The 19,211-nt window shown below is 38.5% G+C and overlaps 1 protein-coding gene across 10 annotated transcripts in view; it reads left to right on the top strand.

The window, feature by feature from the left end:
- Positions 1-19,211, top strand: part of LOC126284583 (caspase-1-like) — a 398,664-nt gene that overhangs the window by 365,023 nt on the left and 14,430 nt on the right. For 7 of the 10 annotated variants that reach the window (XM_049983680.1, XM_049983628.1, XM_049983672.1 and 4 more), the window contains exon 6: positions 10,698-12,128. The exons of the other annotated variants lie outside the window; for them this stretch is intronic. In XM_049983680.1, coding sequence (XP_049839637.1) covers positions 10,698-10,936 — 239 coding nt within the window. In that variant the 3' untranslated portion in view covers positions 10,937-12,128. Of the gene's footprint in view, positions 1-10,697; positions 12,129-19,211 lie in introns of those variants that run through there. 10 annotated transcript variants of the gene reach the window in all.

The raw sequence follows: 19,211 nt of genomic DNA, 5'->3' as shown, positions 1-19,211 counted from the left end.
ACAAACTGGTCACTTGTTGGGAGAAATGTTCATAGCCAGGGTGACTTGGTTATAAAATAAATAAGTTTACACAAAGAATCAAGATATAGAACTTCAATAACCTTTATTTAAAAAGCTTTAAGAGATTTCACATCAAAAGCTTTGGAGGCATTACTTTTCAGCATGCCCTCATATTTGGTACAGGAATTGGCAAAATTACAAAGTTTACTTTCAAGTAAATGCATAGAGGACATGTCCTGTGTGCAAACTGCACTTTATCATTTCGAGCAAAAAAAAATGCTTCTGCAGTCGATGAATGCTATTACACTTTTGAATACAATGATGCTGGTGATAAGTTTCAGTGGGTTACTATTTCTGCAGCTTTATATGTCTTCAGGAACCTCAAGGCAAATTAGCACCAAAAATTTAAAAAAGAGAACTGTTTTGTTGCTGAAATCTTGTAATCAAATTAGCAAAATCTGGAAAAATGAGAGAGAGTAAATTAAAGTTATGCCCAAAGCGTCTTCATACCAGATGCAAAAACTAATATTGTTTCAGTTGGACTCTTGATCTGGATGTTCGTTAGTTTCATGTTCCATGGATCATTTTGCATGGCAAATCTTACAATAATAGAAATTCTTCTATGGAATAGGAGGGGTTGCCAAGGAGAAATGTTTTTCAGTTTGTTTTCAAATTTTACCTTGCTGTCAGTCAGACATTTAATATAGGGCATAAGCCGCAAAAATTTTAGTTGCAGAATTTTACACCTCTTTTTGTTCTAAAGACAACCTTAATGTGGTGTAATGAATGTCATTTTTTCTTCTGGTATTGTAATTATGTAAATCATTGTTCTTCTTTGAAGTGCAATGAATTATTCATGAGGGAATAAATAAATTGGAAACTCAAAATGCCCAACTCCTTAAACAGACATCTACAAGATGATCATGTGCGAGCACCACATATTATTCTTAAAGCATGTTTTTGAGGAATGAAAACTTTCTTTCTTAAAGATGAGTTACCCCAGAACATAATTCCATAGGACATTATTGAATGAGAATATGCAAAATATGTTAACTTACTGATTTCTTTTTTCCCCAAGATTTGGAGGGATTCTGAGTGCAGATGTGGCTAAGTTACCTACTGGGTTATTCTAAATGATGGTCCCATTTCAAAAAATTCATATGTATTCAAGTACAAATCCAAAATGAACAAACTTTATACCAGTGAAAAGAGGAAGTTTCAAAGTTTTTGGTGGGCAGACGGCGACGGTTTCATAAGCGGCCGGTAGAGTTCGCGTGGCAGTAAGGCTGCCATTCTGTTTCACTGTCAGTTGTGAGTGAGATGGCAAGTGGAGCACAAGGTTTTCTGCATTCTTGTTAGCGAAAAGTTAGTTGCAAATTGCAGTGCAGTGGGCATTTCGTTCCAAATTCGGTATTTAACCACCAGCATTAGCCGTTGGTTTAAGCAATTTAAACAGACTGGGAGTGTGTGCAAAGGAGAAAGCATAGACTGACCGCATGTATCAGCTGATGATATCTGACGGATTCAAGAAAGCTTTGTGCGCAGTCCCAGTAAGTCTACCAATAGAGCCAGTCAAGAACTTGGAATACTCCATCCAACTGTATCAAAAGTTATGAAATGACATTTGCTAGACAAGCCCTACCGATTACAGCTTGTGCAGACTCTCAACCCAAATGACAAAGAGAAGCGTCTTGCATTATGTGGTTATGTGCTAGCAAAGATGGAGGTTGACGCATCTCTACAGCATGTAACTTGTAGCGATGAAGCGATGTTCCATCTTGGTGGAAAAGTCAGCAAGTACTATGTTTGCATATGGGGTTTGGAAAATCCACATTCACCATTGCAACATGAAAGAGACTCACCAAAGATCAACAGGTCCTGTGTCGAATCCCATACAAGGGTTTATGGACCATTTTTCTTTGCAGAAAGAACTGTAACGGGAATCATCTACTTGGATATGTTGGAACAATGTCTGTTCCCTCAAATTATGGAATATTCCCAGGACTTCATTCTCCAACAGTATGGAGCTCTGCCCTATTCGCACCATGCTGTATGAGGGGCTTTGTGAATGATTCCTTTCTTCAGCACTGGATCGGTCACAGGGGACTTGAGGACCTGGCTCTGCACTTCTGGCCACCGAGACCACCTGATCTCTCACCCTGCAACTATTTCTAATGGATTATGTGAAGGAAGCTGGTTACGTCCCGCCTCTACCAACCACTCTGAACAATCTTAGGAACATGATCACTGTTGCCATGCACTCAGTAACAGCAGATGCACTTTCGCGTGTGTGGGACGAGTTTCTCTACCATGTCAATGTTTGACGTGCAGCTAACAGTGGCCACATTTACCATTTATAAAATTTATCGCATTTCTATTAAATACTTATTTATACTAATTAATTACAAATTATTATGTTGATATCAAACATTATGAAAAACTTTGAAACTTCCTCTTTTCGTTGGTATAAAGCTTGTTCAATTTGGATTTGTACTTGAGAATAACTCTGGAGTTTTGAAAATGGATCCATCATTTAGAATAACCTTGTCTTTAGGAGGATGATGAATAGACAGTTTGTGTAATTCTGAGTACACCCGGAACATATTGTCATTCATCCAATTGATAAAGAAGTTTTTATATGTTATAGTGCATTTCAAGAACTTGTTGGACTGTATAGTTTCTGATAGCTCTTTGTCGTTTCAGGTTTATCAGTGGAACAGTATTGTTAAAATTCAGTCATTTTTGCAGTCAGCTTGCATCAACACACTTTACGAATCTGATCAGTTGTGCCTGCTAAGCAGCAAAATATGCAGAACAATGGCCACAACCATTTCTTACTCCAATAAAATTAGTAAATACTGTGAAGTGCCCAAATCCAATCTTTCCTCTATCTGGTGTGCCTTGTGTAAGGACATGGTTTATTTTAGTCATTTAATAGACACATTCTATTTGCGCAACAACTACAAGCAATAAACAAGGAACTGTTCCAGATATACATCAGTCAAGAATTATAACAGCTGTGCTACAGGAATTTTTATAAAATACGTAATGTCAAGTACTGAAAGTTCCGATAGGTGGAAGTAGTCTGTAATGAAACAACATACATCTTGATTTTCTTTCTGTTAGTCTCTTATGTAACAATTACACCTGCAGCAGTTTAGCTGCATATATGAACTGTAAGTTATTCAAAAAAATTAACTATTTGAAACATTTTTAGAATGGTGCTCAAAATTTGCACATTCTCTTGTCAATGCTGAGTTTGCTTATATGCTGATTCAAGCGCCAGGCAGAAAGGGCTATACAAACTGCAGTTATAAGAGATTCTTCATGCAGCACATATGAGTAACTTAAAAAAAAAAAAACTTGCAGTGTGCATTAGCAGCTACAGTTTCGGCAGTGCATTTATTTAACTGTATTCTCCCTGTATGAAAAATTTCAGGGTTGGTGTCGACTTATAGGATGATACCATTCCCTTGTGAGTACGAGCAGAATGTTCAGTTTTTGTCTGTCTTATAGGCCTGTTTTACCAATCCATGAATAGTTGTTGCAAGATGTTATACATTTCAATCACATTTTTGTTCAACCCCTTGTTCATATCAGCTCTCAATTTTTGATTATCAGCTTTCAGTTCTTGACCCAACCGATGACTGTTTCATTGTTCAACTTTTGCTCATGATCATCTAGTTTTTTATACTTTTTAAAAATTATTAACATATTCTCCCTTCATACATCATCAACATGATTGTTGTCTGTCTCTGTCTGTACAGATTCAATGTGTGCATTCAGTCTTGAACTTTGTCTGTTGCTTCTACAGTTTGAATGCTGTCAGTTACTTCCAATTGATTAATATCATCTATATCAAAGCTATTTAAATGGCCACTGTCGTCCTCATTAACACAGTGGAAATTCTCTTTTTTCTCTAGGCATTATTGTTAAAATACGTACACTGCACAAACAATTTTGTGATCTGAATAATCATTCATTGTCTGTATCTTCTTCCTTGGTCAGTGTTACTTGAAAAATTGAGGTTACAATAAAATTTAAAATTCATCCAACATGTTTGGAGGCTGATCTGACCCCGGGATCCGAAGATTGTTGCAGGATGGAATGTAGGTCTGTCTGGATTCCGCTTATAACATGACTTACTAGTGTACTCTAATGACAGGCAATATCTATCACTTCAACTCAATGATCTAATTATATACTTCCTTTTGCTGGTAATTTTTAGGAAGTGAACAATGAAAGGTTCAATTGATATCGGTTAACAGTGAATCACTGGACACTGTGATTTATTACTGAACTCATTATTCATTTCAAACCAATTTAGCTACACCCAGGTTTAACACTGTCCTATATACCTAGCATGACATAAACCACTTTATACTAAAACCTTAAGGTTAACATTATGTGGTATGAATACGATGGTGAATGCAGCCGACCAGTTCTACTTCACAGTTATTATTGTGCACTCACTACTGCAATGCTACGTCAATTTCGTATGTGAAGCAACAATCAGTGTTTCAGAAAGCATTGTCAGTGGGCAAAGATTACTTTTAAATGTGAGACACTGCTAAATGAATTGTAGTTGCAGCAATATAACACTTACTCAGTGGTGAAGCAATAAACTTTCATAAAGCCCAAATTATGTAACCAGTATTTCAACACTCGAGGATACGTGATCTCCACACTGTCTAGCAGTAGTTTATCATATGTCACTGAAGCAACAAAGGGTACTTAGCAATTTGAAAAGTAATTCCCATTCCCATTTCCGAGAAGGTTTGTCAGATGGATTAGCATAATTATAGGTCGATATTTCTTAGGTCAGTCTTCTGTTAGTTTAAAGAGCATTTTTCATGGTCAAAGATGATGACGTTTTTTGAGAATAATTTTTTTTCTCTATAAAAATAAAATGGATCCTGCTGAAAGATATCTTAAAATACTTAAATCTTATTAAAAAAAAAATGCTGCTCTTCTGTGAGACCCAGGGTGCCACAGACAAAGGTGCTCGAGTTGATGCGGTGTTCCTTGATTCCTGGGAAGCATCTGATACTGTGCAGCACTGTAGTTTAGTGAACAAAATACGCACTTAACAATTATTGGAAAAAAATTGTGGTTGGATACAGGACTTCCTTGCAGACAGAACTCAAATGACATACTTAACAGAAGAGTCAACAAATATGAACATGCAGATACAGTTCACGGGTTTGAACTGGATCGTATTGTGCAAATCCCACAGTATTTCATCGATGCCACTGCTTGACAACTTCAGGTGGTGGCAAATGCTGCTGTCACTGCTGCAAGATGAGACTGATGATAATCATGTAGCGACATCAAAATTTATCAGGCCAGGAGCATGCAATATGTGTGCGTGGGAAGATTATTGCAGTTAGTGGAAAACAACCCTTATGTGCTCCCTGCTGGAGCTGCAGTAAGGCCTTTAGTGTGTGCACGACAGGCAATAACTGTGTTGCTGGACACTCCTGTGGTTAAAAACCGAATTAAATCTCAACAGTACTTTGTGCTGAGTCATTAATTGGAATTTCTTGCTTTCCTGTTTGGCTTTAATGGCAGCCAGGCAGTGCTTAATTGAAAACCTGCATCTGTTGACAAGATTGTCCACTGTGTCAATATTTATGGCCTCCTTAACAACACAGTCCCAGAAAATTTATATCTTTTCATAAAACATGCAATGCCCCATGTCCAGACAATTCCCTGCCACTGCTGATCATTCAGGTTGCCCCAGGTGTGTATGATTGGCATGGGATCTTAATACATGTCAAGTTTCCTAAGATGATTCTCATCTTTGACCGAGCACAGCTAATTCCTCAATGCTACTGGTGGCTGAAAAACACACTTGACATAGTCCCATTTGAGGATTCTTTCTATTCTTGAAGACATACTGCTAAAATAGGGCAAGAATGCCATTGCAGTGGGTGCCTCTGCATTTTTATTTACATCACAACTTTTAGTTTGCTTATAATGGAATGCATCACATTTCTACCAGAATAGCCATTATGTTGGAATACCGTTGTTAGGTGTTATAGCTCAGCAAGTAGACTGTCGGCATCTGAGATCACATGCGCTCCATGCCCCAAAGAATGTAAGACACTATTACATTATGCAGAATGAAGGCAACTTTTGTCCTGCAAATATAGCTCCATGTGTGTGTGTGTTTGCTTTAGACACTATGTTCCAGTGTACCATCAGCTTTCCTCCTGACCATAACATCCAGAAATGGTAAAATGCCTTCTTTTTCCACCTCATTGTGAACTGTGTTTTCGAATGCTGTTGGTTCAGATGCTGGAGAAACACACACGTGGGGCCACATCACTAATGTATCGCCTACATACCGCCAGAAGCAGGAATGTAACTTGCTTGCTGCAGAAGTTTTCCCTAAAGGTCTTCCATAAAACTGTTGACCACCATGAGAGACAGACGACTTCCTGTGGCAACACCATCCACATGTTCAGATACTGATCATTCAATAAGAAATAAGTTAAGTATGTGTTTAAACAATGCCATAATATCATTCTCAAACTGGCTGCTGGTAAGCTCTGATAAGTCCTGCAGGGGTACTTCCGTAAATAAAGATGGAATGCCAAAGCGAACCAAAAGACCCGACAGTTGTAGCTTAATCGTCTTCGGACCGATGACCATAGCAGTCTGGTCCCTTCAATCCCACAAACCAATCAACCTTAATTGTCTTCAGGCATCGTATGAGGTACTCTGAATTTTGGATATGGTGGTTACACTTGCCTATGAGAGGTCCCAACAGCTAAGTAAGATGATTGGCCAGAAAATAGGAGCATCAATGTTGCTTACTATTGGGCGAAGAGGATACCCATCCTTGTGTGCCTTCCATAGACTGTACAGTCTTGGGGGAATTGCAGCCTGTTGGTGTAAGCTCTAAATGACTTTAGAAGGAACAGAACTTTGAGATGATCTAAAGTTTTTTATTGGATCTTGCCAGTCAGATCCTCTCTCAATAGGATCGTTGAGCAGCACCTCTATCGTGCTTTTTTCCCCTTGTCAGCGCATAAAATGACAACGTCTTTATCTGCTAGCAAGTCCTGCAGAGCTTACCTTTCTGCTGACCTGATGTCAGACCTTCTTGGTGGGGCTTGTGTTAAAATTTGGTCGATGTCCCACCTATCTCATCTCTTCTGCAACCTCACTGGGAAGCTACAACTGACATCTTTTGGTTATCATTGACATAGTATCTGTATTTACAAAAGTAAACCTGCAGGACTCATTAGAGCATACCAGCAGCCAGTTTGGTAATGACATTGTGGCGTTGTTTAAACATGTGCTTACCTCTCCTTATTTCGTACTGCATGACCAGTATTTTGTACAAGGTGATGGTGTCGCCATGGAAAGTCCTCTTTCTCCTGTGGTGGCCAACTGTTTTATGGAAGACTTTGAGGAAAAAGCACTGCAGTCAACAAGTCTCAAATCTTCCAGCTTCTGGGCATGTAGACAATATATTTGTGGTGTGGTTCCATGGAACAACAGAGACATTAGCTGTGTTTCTTCGGCATCTGAACTCACTGCATCTGAATATACAGTTCACAATGAAAGTGGAGAAAGATGCCATGTTTCCATTCCTGGATGCCACGGTCAGAAGGAAAGCCGATGATACACTAGGGATATACTGTCTATTGCAAAGCAACTCTCACGGAACTACATTTGCAGGCCACTAGATATCATCCTGCACAATGCGCTAGTGTAGTATGGACTTTGGTTTGTATTGCATATTTGGTCTCAGATGCAGAGACACGATCTGGTGAGCTACAACACCTAACAATGGTATTAAAACATAATGGCTGTTCTGATAGATGGATACGGTATGAATTCCATTCCAAGCAAATTCAAAGTGGGGATGTAAATGAAGATCTGGAGGCACCCATTGCAATGGTGGTGTTGCACATTTTGGTGGCATATCTTGAAGACTAGAAAGAATCCTCAAAAGGCATGACATAAAGTGTGTTTTTCGGCCACAAGAAAAATTGAGGAATTAATTGTGCTTGGTCAAAGACGAGACTGACCATAGGAAATGTGGAAAATCTTATATTGGGCAAACATAATGAACTGGCCAAGAACATTGTGTCAAACACCATCGTCATGCACAAGTGGGGCAATCTGATAAATTAGCGGTGGCGAAGCATTGCTTAGACACGGGGCATTGAATTTTTTTGAAGAGACTGAAATTTTATCCATAGTGCCATGTTTCTGGGACTGTTGTTAAGGAAGCCATACATATCTATATGACAGACAATTATATCAACAGGGATGCAGGTTTTCAGTTAAACGTTGCATTAAATCAGAACAGGGAAAACAAGAACTTCCGATTCATAACTAAATGCAACACACTGCTGAGATTTAATTCAACTTTGTACCACAGGATTGTGTGGCAGCACAGTCTTCGCCCACAGCACAGGTGCGAAAGGACTTTCTGCGCCTCCCAGCAGGGAGCAGTAGAGCACAGTTTTCCCTAGCCGCGAACATTGTCCAATGCATGCATATTGCCTACTTGTGGTCTGACACATTTCGACGCTGCCACGCCATTATTATTAGTTACATCTTGAAGCAGTGGCAGCAGCAACTATCAACACCTGCAGATGTTGAGCAGTTGAACCGATGAAGTGTTGTGGGATCCGATGGCAAACCTGAGAAGTATATTTGCAGCAGAACCATTGGGAAAGCCCAAAAAATATGAACATAATTTCTGGAGTATTCCAAAGGACTCTTGTAGGTTCACTACTATTTACAATTTATATTAACAGTCTGGTCAAAAAAAGCTTGATTTTCTGTAAGAGGATTCATGAATAATGCTGTTGGCTGTAAGACAATAAGTTAGTCATGCTGAGGATTGACTGTTGGTGCAGGGTTGGGAACACACCCTGAACGTAAATAAATGTAGTGTGTTGTGCATAAATAGACAGTGCGTTCCGCTACAGGTTGATAAGTCATTGGTCACGAATCACCAGAAATGGTAACTACTGAAAAATACTTAGGATTAACCATCTGAAGTGACCTGCAGTGAAATGACCACATAAAATGAAAAAGCAAATGTCAGGCTCAGAGTCATTGGGAGGATCTTTCTAGAAATGTATATCACAAATGAAAGAAATTGATTGCTAAACATTTGTTTGGCAGGCTATTCAGTATTGTAAGACAGTCTTGGACACTTACCAATTTGGAATAATCATAGACGCTGAGAACAACTGAAGAAGAGTGGTGCATTTCATCACAGGATTACTTGGCATGAAATTGCAACAGAGAATCACAAACTCAGATTACAGATGTTGCTAGAGTGGCACTGTGCATTGTGCATTGTGGATAGGTTGAGTTTGCTCCATATGCAAATGGAATGAGATATTGTGACAAAGTTCATCATACAATGATGTTTGGAGTGTATAAGTAAACATAGATATCTGAAGATGAATTGTAACTAAATTGATCAAGATTGCTTACCTCCCTAGAATTCCAAAAAAAGTGCATCAAAAACATTCTGAAGATCATAATAGTGAAGCAAATTTTTCAAGCTGTATTTGAAGAATTTTTGTTCTGCAATGTTTCACTTTCAGTGCCATTGAGCAAAGTTAGGTCTCCACCATGAATGCACTGCTGTCACCACAGTTGTGAAGACCAGGCTCCTGCTTGTGGGTCTCTGAAACCTTATCCAAGCCCCATTTGCAGTAGGTTTCCTAATACTGTTGTGCTAGACAATATCGTGTTGCTCCTTGGTTTATTTGAACAGTAGGACGATGCACTGGACCTTCCAGGTGGCCATCATGCTCCATTTATAAGACGTTTAAGGGAGAAGAGAAAGTGTTATGCTGTCAGAAGGAAGAGAACAGGAAACAGGGGGAGGGGAGCTGGAGAGAGGGCAGGTGATGCCCAAGGTAGTCTAGGAGAGCTGATGCTGATGGAGATTAGAAAGGCACAAGTAATGTTTGAGTATTTAGCAGTAGTAGTTTGTGGTTGGCTGCGATTTGGAAGTGGCTGGCCGTGTAACTACACAGCTGACAAGTTGTCATAACCACATAGAATATAGCAGAGCTGGGGCGATGATCTGGCTGCTTTCACTGGTGGCTGTACTTTCTATAGGACAGGAAATGGCTGAGATTAGACTCCAGCAGGAGGCAGAGGAGATGGAGGGTGAAGGGGGTATACAGACAGGTGCTGGACCTCAATAATCCTTAAGGGAATAATCTGTCACATAAAGGGGAAAATAGTATAAGGATTAACCAACCTCTAAAAGTGTTACTGTATTGAGCTGTCGTCTTTGAATAAAATTAGTAGCTACTAACTGGCTTGGGGTTGTAGTCATGGTTGCTTATGTAAACCCTCAATACAACCAGTTTTATGTATTATTACAAGCTGTACTTTCTGTAATTTACAGTGGAGGAAAACTTGTACAAAATGATTTACACTTGATAGTATATTCAGCACAAAAGATAGTCTTCATGTACAGTTTAGTAAAATATGAAGTGTTCAAAAGTTTAATAACAATATATGAATTATAAATAAGTTGTTACAAAAAAATACAAGTTTTGTGCTAAACAATATTAATCTGTTTTGAACCTCTACCTTTTTTGACCATCAAGAATTGCTTTTTTTCAAAACTGTGCTGAACCAGTAATATTGAATATGTTTTCATTCATTGTGATTAAACACTGGTCTCTTCAATCTAGGATACTACTCATGGCGCAACACTACCTATGGCTCATGGTTCATGCAGGCTCTCTGCTGGGAACTCCAGAGTAGAGGAACAAAACTTGATATTCTGACACTGTTGACATTTGTGTGTCAGCGTGTTGCAATAGACTTCGAATCCAATACACCTAATAATGATGTTATGCATAGGCAGAAGCAAATACCGTGCATCACAACAATGCTGACAAGATTATTGCGTTTTGAGGAGAAGAAGTAATATAGCTTTAGTTATAGAATTTGTGTGTGAAAAAAAATAATTTGAATTTGTGATGCAGCAAATGCTGTAACAGTTCCAGGTATTATGATGTGTAAGAAGTTGCACATTCAAAAATGCAAACTGTCAGTTTCATTATTTTGAGAATAGAGAGAATTTTTGCCAGTATATTTTTTATACAATAGCCTTTAAAAAAATTGTAAAAACATGAATTTACAAATTGGCTACAATAGTTTATATGGTAAGGAAATGTTGTTGGTGTTACACTAACCAGAGTACTTTAAATTTGAGCCTTTTTTCTGTGGAAAGTATTTCATTCATGCATATCCTCTTTTGTTTATCACATTAGTGAAACTTTCATGCTTCTATCACAATATTTGGTGCTTTTCCTGTGAAACAAAGAAAATGTAGTGGATAGTATGGAAAGAAACAGGCCATGAAAAAATGTTACAGTATTGCATATTCCGGAGCTCGAAGATTTCATAATCTTATTGACTACTGTAAAAGTTCCTGCAGTTTGTCATTTTTGTTCCAATTACCTGTGTTGGAATGTTGATAATTAAAATACAGACTGCCTCATTCAGCAACACACATTTTTAGTTGTGATTTATGCTCTGTAAAATGCTCAAACTTTGAAATGTATGTGTATTTATTGGTACTGGTTGTGACGTATCAAGTAATTCACTAAACATGTTCCCAGTAGTGTTTGTATGCTGTTCTCGATCATATTTAGTTTATCTCCTTTTAATAGAATTGTGTGTTAGCAAAAAAACTTTTGTTTCAAACACACAGCTAATTGTTTTTCTCACTTTTTTGTTTTAGTAATACCATTCACAATTAACTGGTTTATTTTAAGTAATATGATAGAATGTGATATAAAAGTACAAAAAATACAGTTGTGGTGCCTTTGGAAATATCTATATAACAGTGTGTTTGTATATTTATTTTTTCATACTTAACTAAATCAAAACTGTGAATAAATTATTGTGCATACTTTTTAACTCTTTTTTTTAATAGATTTCTAGTGCTTAACTTCCATTCCACTTCAGTAATCAGTCTTGATTGTAACATTTAGTAAGCTATTTATAATGCTTCAGACTGTAAAAGAAATGTATTTATTTGAAAAGAAATTATTTCTTTAACTGAAAATAGATGATCCTTGTCAAAATTGGCATTAAACTTGACTTGAAATTGTGATTTACCAAGTGTTGTTGCTGCAGTACCTGTCAAGAGACATGTGGAAATGGAATAGAACATTGCGACCACTGTTAATAGGTACACTCTACAGTAGTTTTCAGAATATATGGAAGGTAACATAGATATCTGAAGATGAATTGTAACAAAATTAATAAAGACTGCCTGTCTCATAAAGTTCCATAAAATACTGCAAAAACATTCTCTAGAGCGTAGTAGTGAAGCAATTTTTCCAGTAATGGTTGCAGAATTTTGTTATGTTTCACAATTGACACAACCATTTCAATGCCATTGAGCAAAGTTTGGTCTTTATTACCAATGCACTTCTGTTGGCACAGGTGCAGAGTCCACACAAATCTCTCAAACCTTATCCAAGCCTCATTTGTAGCTAGTTTCATAGTACTATTGTGATAGGTGATATCCTGTTGCATCCCTGATTAACTTGGATGACAGGCTGACACACTGGACCATACAGGTGGCCATGAGGCACTATCTTACTAGGGCTTTGTCTTAGGTACCAATGGGATGTGTAACTCTGTAGCTTTTACGAGTTATTCATCAGCCCATTTAATGTACACACCCATCATAGAGGCTTATGAACTGTTCCAACCATCATTTCTGAAGAAATACTGTCATTCCTATAAACAATTGCCATAACAGATATTTCCCTGGTGGTAACAAGAGGCTAAATGAAGCGTCTGATGAGGCCTACCTCTAGATTGAGTCTTCCAACAGTCACATGTAGTCTTGACCATTGAATGTGTATATAGTGTAAAAGTTGCATGTATGTAAGTTTTAGTTAAATGTATAAAAGTCTGTTATTTTACAAGATGGAGACTATGATAAGCTGATGACCATCCCCTTTTACAGTTCCCATGAATCATTTCATTTGCCCCAGACATCTCTGAGCAAAATGCATGCAGTCAAATTTCCACTACTTTACAAACATATATGTCCTGTGCACATTGTGTGACGTGTCTCATGGAGCTACATGCTGTATGTGCCATATCTATAAGATAGTGATAATAAACAAAACGAAGAAAGGCAGAGACTCGAGCAGCTCTGTTTTTGTTGAAAGGCTGATACACTCACAAAATCACTAGCTTCCAAAAGCACTGCTGCACAGTCACGATTAGTTGGTGTTTCTTGAAAAACAGCTCAACCACAGCAGTTGAAGAAGCTGAAAGCAGCCTGCACTGCCTATGCATTAGCATGCCAGCTGCAGCAACAGGGCTGGTTACACTTTGCGAAGTAGGGCACTCGGAGCACAACAATCATGACGATTCAGTGAAAGTCTATGCTTTTGCAGGACAGGCCTAGTGGTTTCTACACAATTGAGCCATGGATTTATTATTACATGTGTGTGGAAGCAGTATCTTAGCACAGCAAATGACATTCTAACCATCAATTATAGTAGACTGGCAGCACCTACTAAGAAGATTGTGCCGGTTGTTGGTGTGATATGGCTCAAAAAGCAGGCACTGTGTGTCTAGTGCTGGTCCAGCTAATAAGTCGACCTCCCAAAGCTTGGCACCTTCCTACTCTGGGCTGCACCCAGGCTCGCTTCAACAGTAGCTCGATTCCTGCTGTGTGTGTGTGTGTGTGTGTGTGTGTGTGTGTGTGTGTGTGTGTGTGTGTGTGTGTGTGTGTGTGTGTGTGTGTGTGTGTGTGGGGGGGGGGGGGGGGGCAGCAGATCGGAACTGGGGCAGTACAACTGTCCACCCTTGTACTGGTGCAGGCATACTGGCACCATACACCTTTGCTTGCAGGGCCAGTTTACACTCAGAGAGGCTATCATCCCCTGCAGAATTCGGGCAGATCTATGTGCCGCCGGTACCTACCACGAGCAGGCAAGCTGTGCCTAACTGAGCCATATGCCGCTTAACGGGCTTCTCGACTTGGACGTCACAGCCAACTTCCCGGGTTGCAGCTGGCCGAGGCAGTGCACCACGAGTCAACCGTATCGTGACCTAAAGAAGGCTTGGCTGCCATGCTAAAAGTGTAGTGTTTGTCTTTCTGAAATTGTTTTCTTGAGCTAGCAGCAGCCACAACCTGCTGCCACAACTCGAGCCTGTGCACAGAAGTGGCTCTTTACCTCAGGTCACAATATTTCTTCACTGTCGAATACCCACTGTCGTCACTTTTAGAAAATGCTGTACACTTTTTTGCAATTAATAGAGGGTGGCTTGTTGAAATTAAATTAACCAACACCACTGAACTGATAACTTCATTCAGTCCAGCTTACTGCCATTAACAATTACAGCTGGTACTCTACTGAACTGCTTTCTTTGAGGAACATTAACTACTACCAACTACTAACTGGCTTATGATCACTTATATAAACACTCAACAATGCAATCAATTTATAAGTATTATTACAAACATTATTCCATGTTATTTAAAATGGAGAAAAAGTTGTTCAAAATTATTTATGAATGGCCGTATGTTTAATGTAACAACAAAAACAAATCAGTTACTGATTAAATTATTTAACTGGATAAATAAAGAAAATCTACTCGCCAAGTGGCAGTGGAACACACACATAAGACTGTTGTGATTGGCAAGCTTTCTGAGCCAGCGGCTCCTCCTTCACGCTGGAGGGTTGAAGGGGAAGGAAGAAAAGTGAAGGAAAAGGACTGGATAGGTTTAGAGTCTTTCCCTCACATCCTTTATGGTAAGTCTCCCCTGACCCGCGGTTCTGGGGAGACTTTCCCGAAATCTACCCCTTTTCCTAGACCTCCCCAGTCCTTTTCCTTCACCCTTCTTCCTTCCCCCCTCAGCCCTTCTGCCTGAAGGGGCCACCGGCTCCGAAAGCTTGCCAATCACAACAGTCTTTTATGCGTGTGTTTTGCTGGCTCTTGATGAGTAGATTTTTCAAGTATCCAATTAAGTATGTTTAGTGCAAACCATAAGTTTATTCTTCATACATAGTTCTGTAAAATAGTTTGAATTTTACTAAAATATAAACTAAAAGTTGGTTGTAAAAAGCCTATTTTTCTACTAAATGACAGTTATTTAGATTATTAAATTTAACGTGTTCTTGCTCAATAATTATATTTTGTAGTCCAGCAAGTTACTTTTGTGCTTTATTATACATTATTAAACAATCCGGATATTTCTGAACTGACACTCTAGAACTTTAAAAGCGATAATTTTATTTGAAAATGAACACACCACAAAATCAAGTTTATATTCCTTTTAAATTTGACAGTTTTGTTTCAGCAAAATTAAAACGATGTAAGTAACTAAAATTAGTGATTTTGTTGATGACACAGTGTGTTTAGCATCAATGTGTACACAGGGTGTCCCAGGAGTAATGGTCAGTATACAGGGATATTATGGGAATGATCATTCGAAGTAAAAAGTCTAGTAAACATGGAATCTAAAATGACACCTTAGGAACTATGAGCACTTGTTCAGCACAAGAGATGCGTTTCACAGTGTTCAGGAGATACTCGTATCTCGTAGCTCTTACAGTATGCATTTTACAACCCGTGTTTACTAGACTCTCTTATTTTGAATAATCATTACTGTAATATCCATGAATATTGACCATTCATCCTAGAACTTACTGTATATTCTGCAGTTCTTCCACACAACATTAAATAACCAATAATACCTCCATCGGCATCCATACTGCACAAACCATTGTCCACTGTGAAGTACATGGCAAAGAATACTTCCTGTTATAAAGAGCTGTTGTGGCTTCTTCCTGTTTCATTCAAGTATAGAGTGCAGGAAGAAAGACTGTGTGTGCATGCACTGGTGTGTGCATGTGTGCTGTAATTAATATAATCTTGTCCTCATGGTCACTGTGGAGGCAATATGTAGGAAGTTGTAGTACAGAGAATCCGGAAAGTCTCTCCACTGCAGCTCAGAGAATCTCCTCTTGCAGGGTACGTGAGGTTGGCAGCACGTTCATGTCGTCGTATGAGCTAGAGGTGCTAGGGGCTGCAATTATGTTGGGAGATGGGATTCAATAATATTACAATTAAAACAACTGTACTCATCAGTATTACAGCAGGTGCAGGAAATGTTTCTCTCTTTTTGAAGGCATAGTTCAACACATTTACATTTATTTGCAAACACCTCTGCCAGTGTTTGACATGTAATCAAATGCAGAAAATTGATTACTGCTGTCTTTAGTTCATCTAATTTCTCTGGGTTATTTTGATACACAAATATTGTAGCTACACTCAGAGTAAATACTTGGGCAGAGAGAGATACAGTGAGTGCAGGGACCAGTAATTACTCTGTCTCCAAAGATTTCATCTAAAAGTTGTGCAGTATGAGCAATAGTGATGTCTTGTTGGAAAAATGCATGACTTATCTAATTTTCATTCACCAGTACAATAAATGGAAAAATTATCTGGGAACAATAGACATCTGAAGTGATGATAGTATCACAGAAGATCGGTCCTATAATTCATGCTCGCACTATGGCAACCCACTGTCTGATTTTTCTCTGCTTACAATGGCATCTCTCTTAAGGCGTGTAGATTTTCTGATGATCAGATACGTGAATTTTGGGAATTAATGTAGCCAGATAAGTGAAACCAAGCATCATCAGGACAAAAGTTTGATCTGAAACAGCATCTCAATGTTAGTTAACAAATCACTGAAAACATTCATTTCACATGGTCTGTACAACATAATTGTTGGTCAGTGTTAATATTGTATGGATACGTTCCCAGTTCTTTGTTTAGTCTTGTGTGCCGTCAAACGAGAGACTTTAGCCTCTTGCGGTAATCTCCTCACTGATTTTGTTTGACTCCGCAACATAATGTCTGAAATGTTGCCAAGCTTCTGTTCTGTCAAATTTGTGGGCCTACCAGTTCATGGTGCATCGTGAACTGAACATGTTGTCCAGAATTAGCAAATTAAATCACGTACATTATCTTGATGTTTATACCTCAAAACAGGAAAGTGAAATCTAAATTGCTACCTCACATGCTCTGTAAAGTTTCCTCCTGCATGGAAAACCTCTTCCACTTAAAATGCTCTCTGTGCAATAGTAAGCATTCTCACCACACTCATCTTATACAAGAACTATACAGTAATGCAACTAACAGTTCCAAAGCAAATGCAACACTAACACCACTACCCTATAACAGCAGATCCATGGAACACACACAGGCGAGACTTGAATGTGCTGCAAAATTTATGCGCCCCACAAAACGACACACGAGGCTCACTCCTGCAGAGAGACCTCGCCGATGCATGGTATATTACTGGTCGTCATTTGAGATTGGTTCTTAAAACTTGTTAAGCAAACTTCCTCAAGACATCTTGCGTCTATCTTAGCATCAGCCAATTCGGTTTCTCCAGTATATCTGTGACACTTTCCCATGTGTCAAACAAACCTGTGATAATTGGTGCTGCCCTTCTCTGTATTTGTCACATGTCCTCTGCTAGTCCTATTTTGCACTAGTCCCACACAGATCAGCAGTATTCTAGGATGGGCCAAAAAAAGTGATTTGTAGCCAGTCTCCTTTATAGAATGATAACTTTTCCCTATTATGCTACCAGTGAACTGAAGATTGCTACTTGCTTTCCTGTGACTGACCCTATGTGATCATTCCACTTCATATCCCCACAAAGTGTTACATCCAGGTATTTTTTTCAAGTTGACTGTGTAATATTCTAGGATCTGAGACTGAGCTAGTGTACAATGTTTTATTTAATATCTGTTTAGGAACCAGATCAGCTGATTGGTTCAAGAAGCACTCTATTGTTTTAACAGAAAATTCCGAAATATGGCTAAGTACCACATTCCACCTGCAAGAGTGATGTCGTTGGTCACTGGAGAACTAAATCTAAAGAAAAAAAGCAGAGATGGATGATGCGCATTGTTAGGGTATGCGATTGAGAATAGGCATGTACAAATCTTAAACGGAATGGTAACTCATTGTTGTCTGCTATTAAACACATTTTTTTTACTTTGCTATTGTGACTACAGCAGAACCCCTCTAATCCGTCACCTTCGGGACCGGGACCACGGTCGGAACGAAAAAAAGGTCGGATTATCCGAAAAATCTAATATTTATTACAAAAAATAAAAAAAGACATTTAGTACAAAAAATTAAACGATTTAAGAACTAAAAGATATCTACAGTAATATAAAAAGATGTTTTTTACCCAGTGTTAAACAGTATATTGACTAAAAAACATCTATACACATTATAATATGTATTGGTTTTAAAAGGAAAAACGACAAACAAAGTACAGTACTGTACTGTACACAATAACGTATAAACGATATATAATGTAAACTAAAAATGTTTATAGCACTGTATGTATAAACTAAGAAATGATGATATTGTATGCGTTGTTTTTACAGTAAAAATGAAAACAAATTACTTGGAAAAAAAAGTCAGGGATACATTTTTGACGAGTTTTCCAAGGATCAATCCAGCCTTTACTGGCATACACTGCTTGTGTCTGTGTATGTGCGGATGGATATGTGTGCGTGTGTGTGTGCGCGCGAGTGTACACCTGTCCTTTTTTTCCCCCTAAGGGAAGTCTTTCCGCTCCCGGGATTGGAATGACTCCTTACCCTCTCCCTTAAAACCCACATCCTTTCGTCTTTCCCTCTCCTTCCTGAAGAAGCAACCATCGGTTGCGAAAGCTAGTAATTCTGTGTGTGTGTTTGTGTGTTTTGTTCTTGTGCCTGTCTGCCGGCGTTTTCCCGCTTGGTAAGTCTTGGAATCTTTGTTTTTAATATATTTTTCCCATGTGGAAGTTTCTTTCTATTTTATTTATATATATTTTCTCTCTTTTTTCCTCAATATGATGTAAATGGACTGATAAAAAATGTACTCACCAAGCAGCAGCTGGAGAAGACACACAAAAAAGTTTCACTTTTAGAAGCTTTTTGTGCAAGTGAATTTTATCTTTTATGAAGCTTGTGTTTTGAACATAGAATAATTCATTCGAACAACTGAAACCTGCCATGATATATTTTTTCAAATTATGCACTTAGCTGTAAACTTCAGGGTCTATAGCAGTCTGTTTGCCCTTTTATTCAGGAACACTATCACACTCAATTTTTAAAACAATCAGGTCCAAATTAGATTACTGAATA

Source organism: Schistocerca gregaria, chromosome 1, assembly GCF_023897955.1.
Source record: "Schistocerca gregaria isolate iqSchGreg1 chromosome 1, iqSchGreg1.2, whole genome shotgun sequence".
Taxonomy (NCBI): domain Eukaryota; kingdom Metazoa; phylum Arthropoda; class Insecta; order Orthoptera; family Acrididae; genus Schistocerca; species Schistocerca gregaria.
Note: the sequence above shows the minus strand (reverse complement) of the source record. Positions and strands in the feature narration are given on the sequence as shown.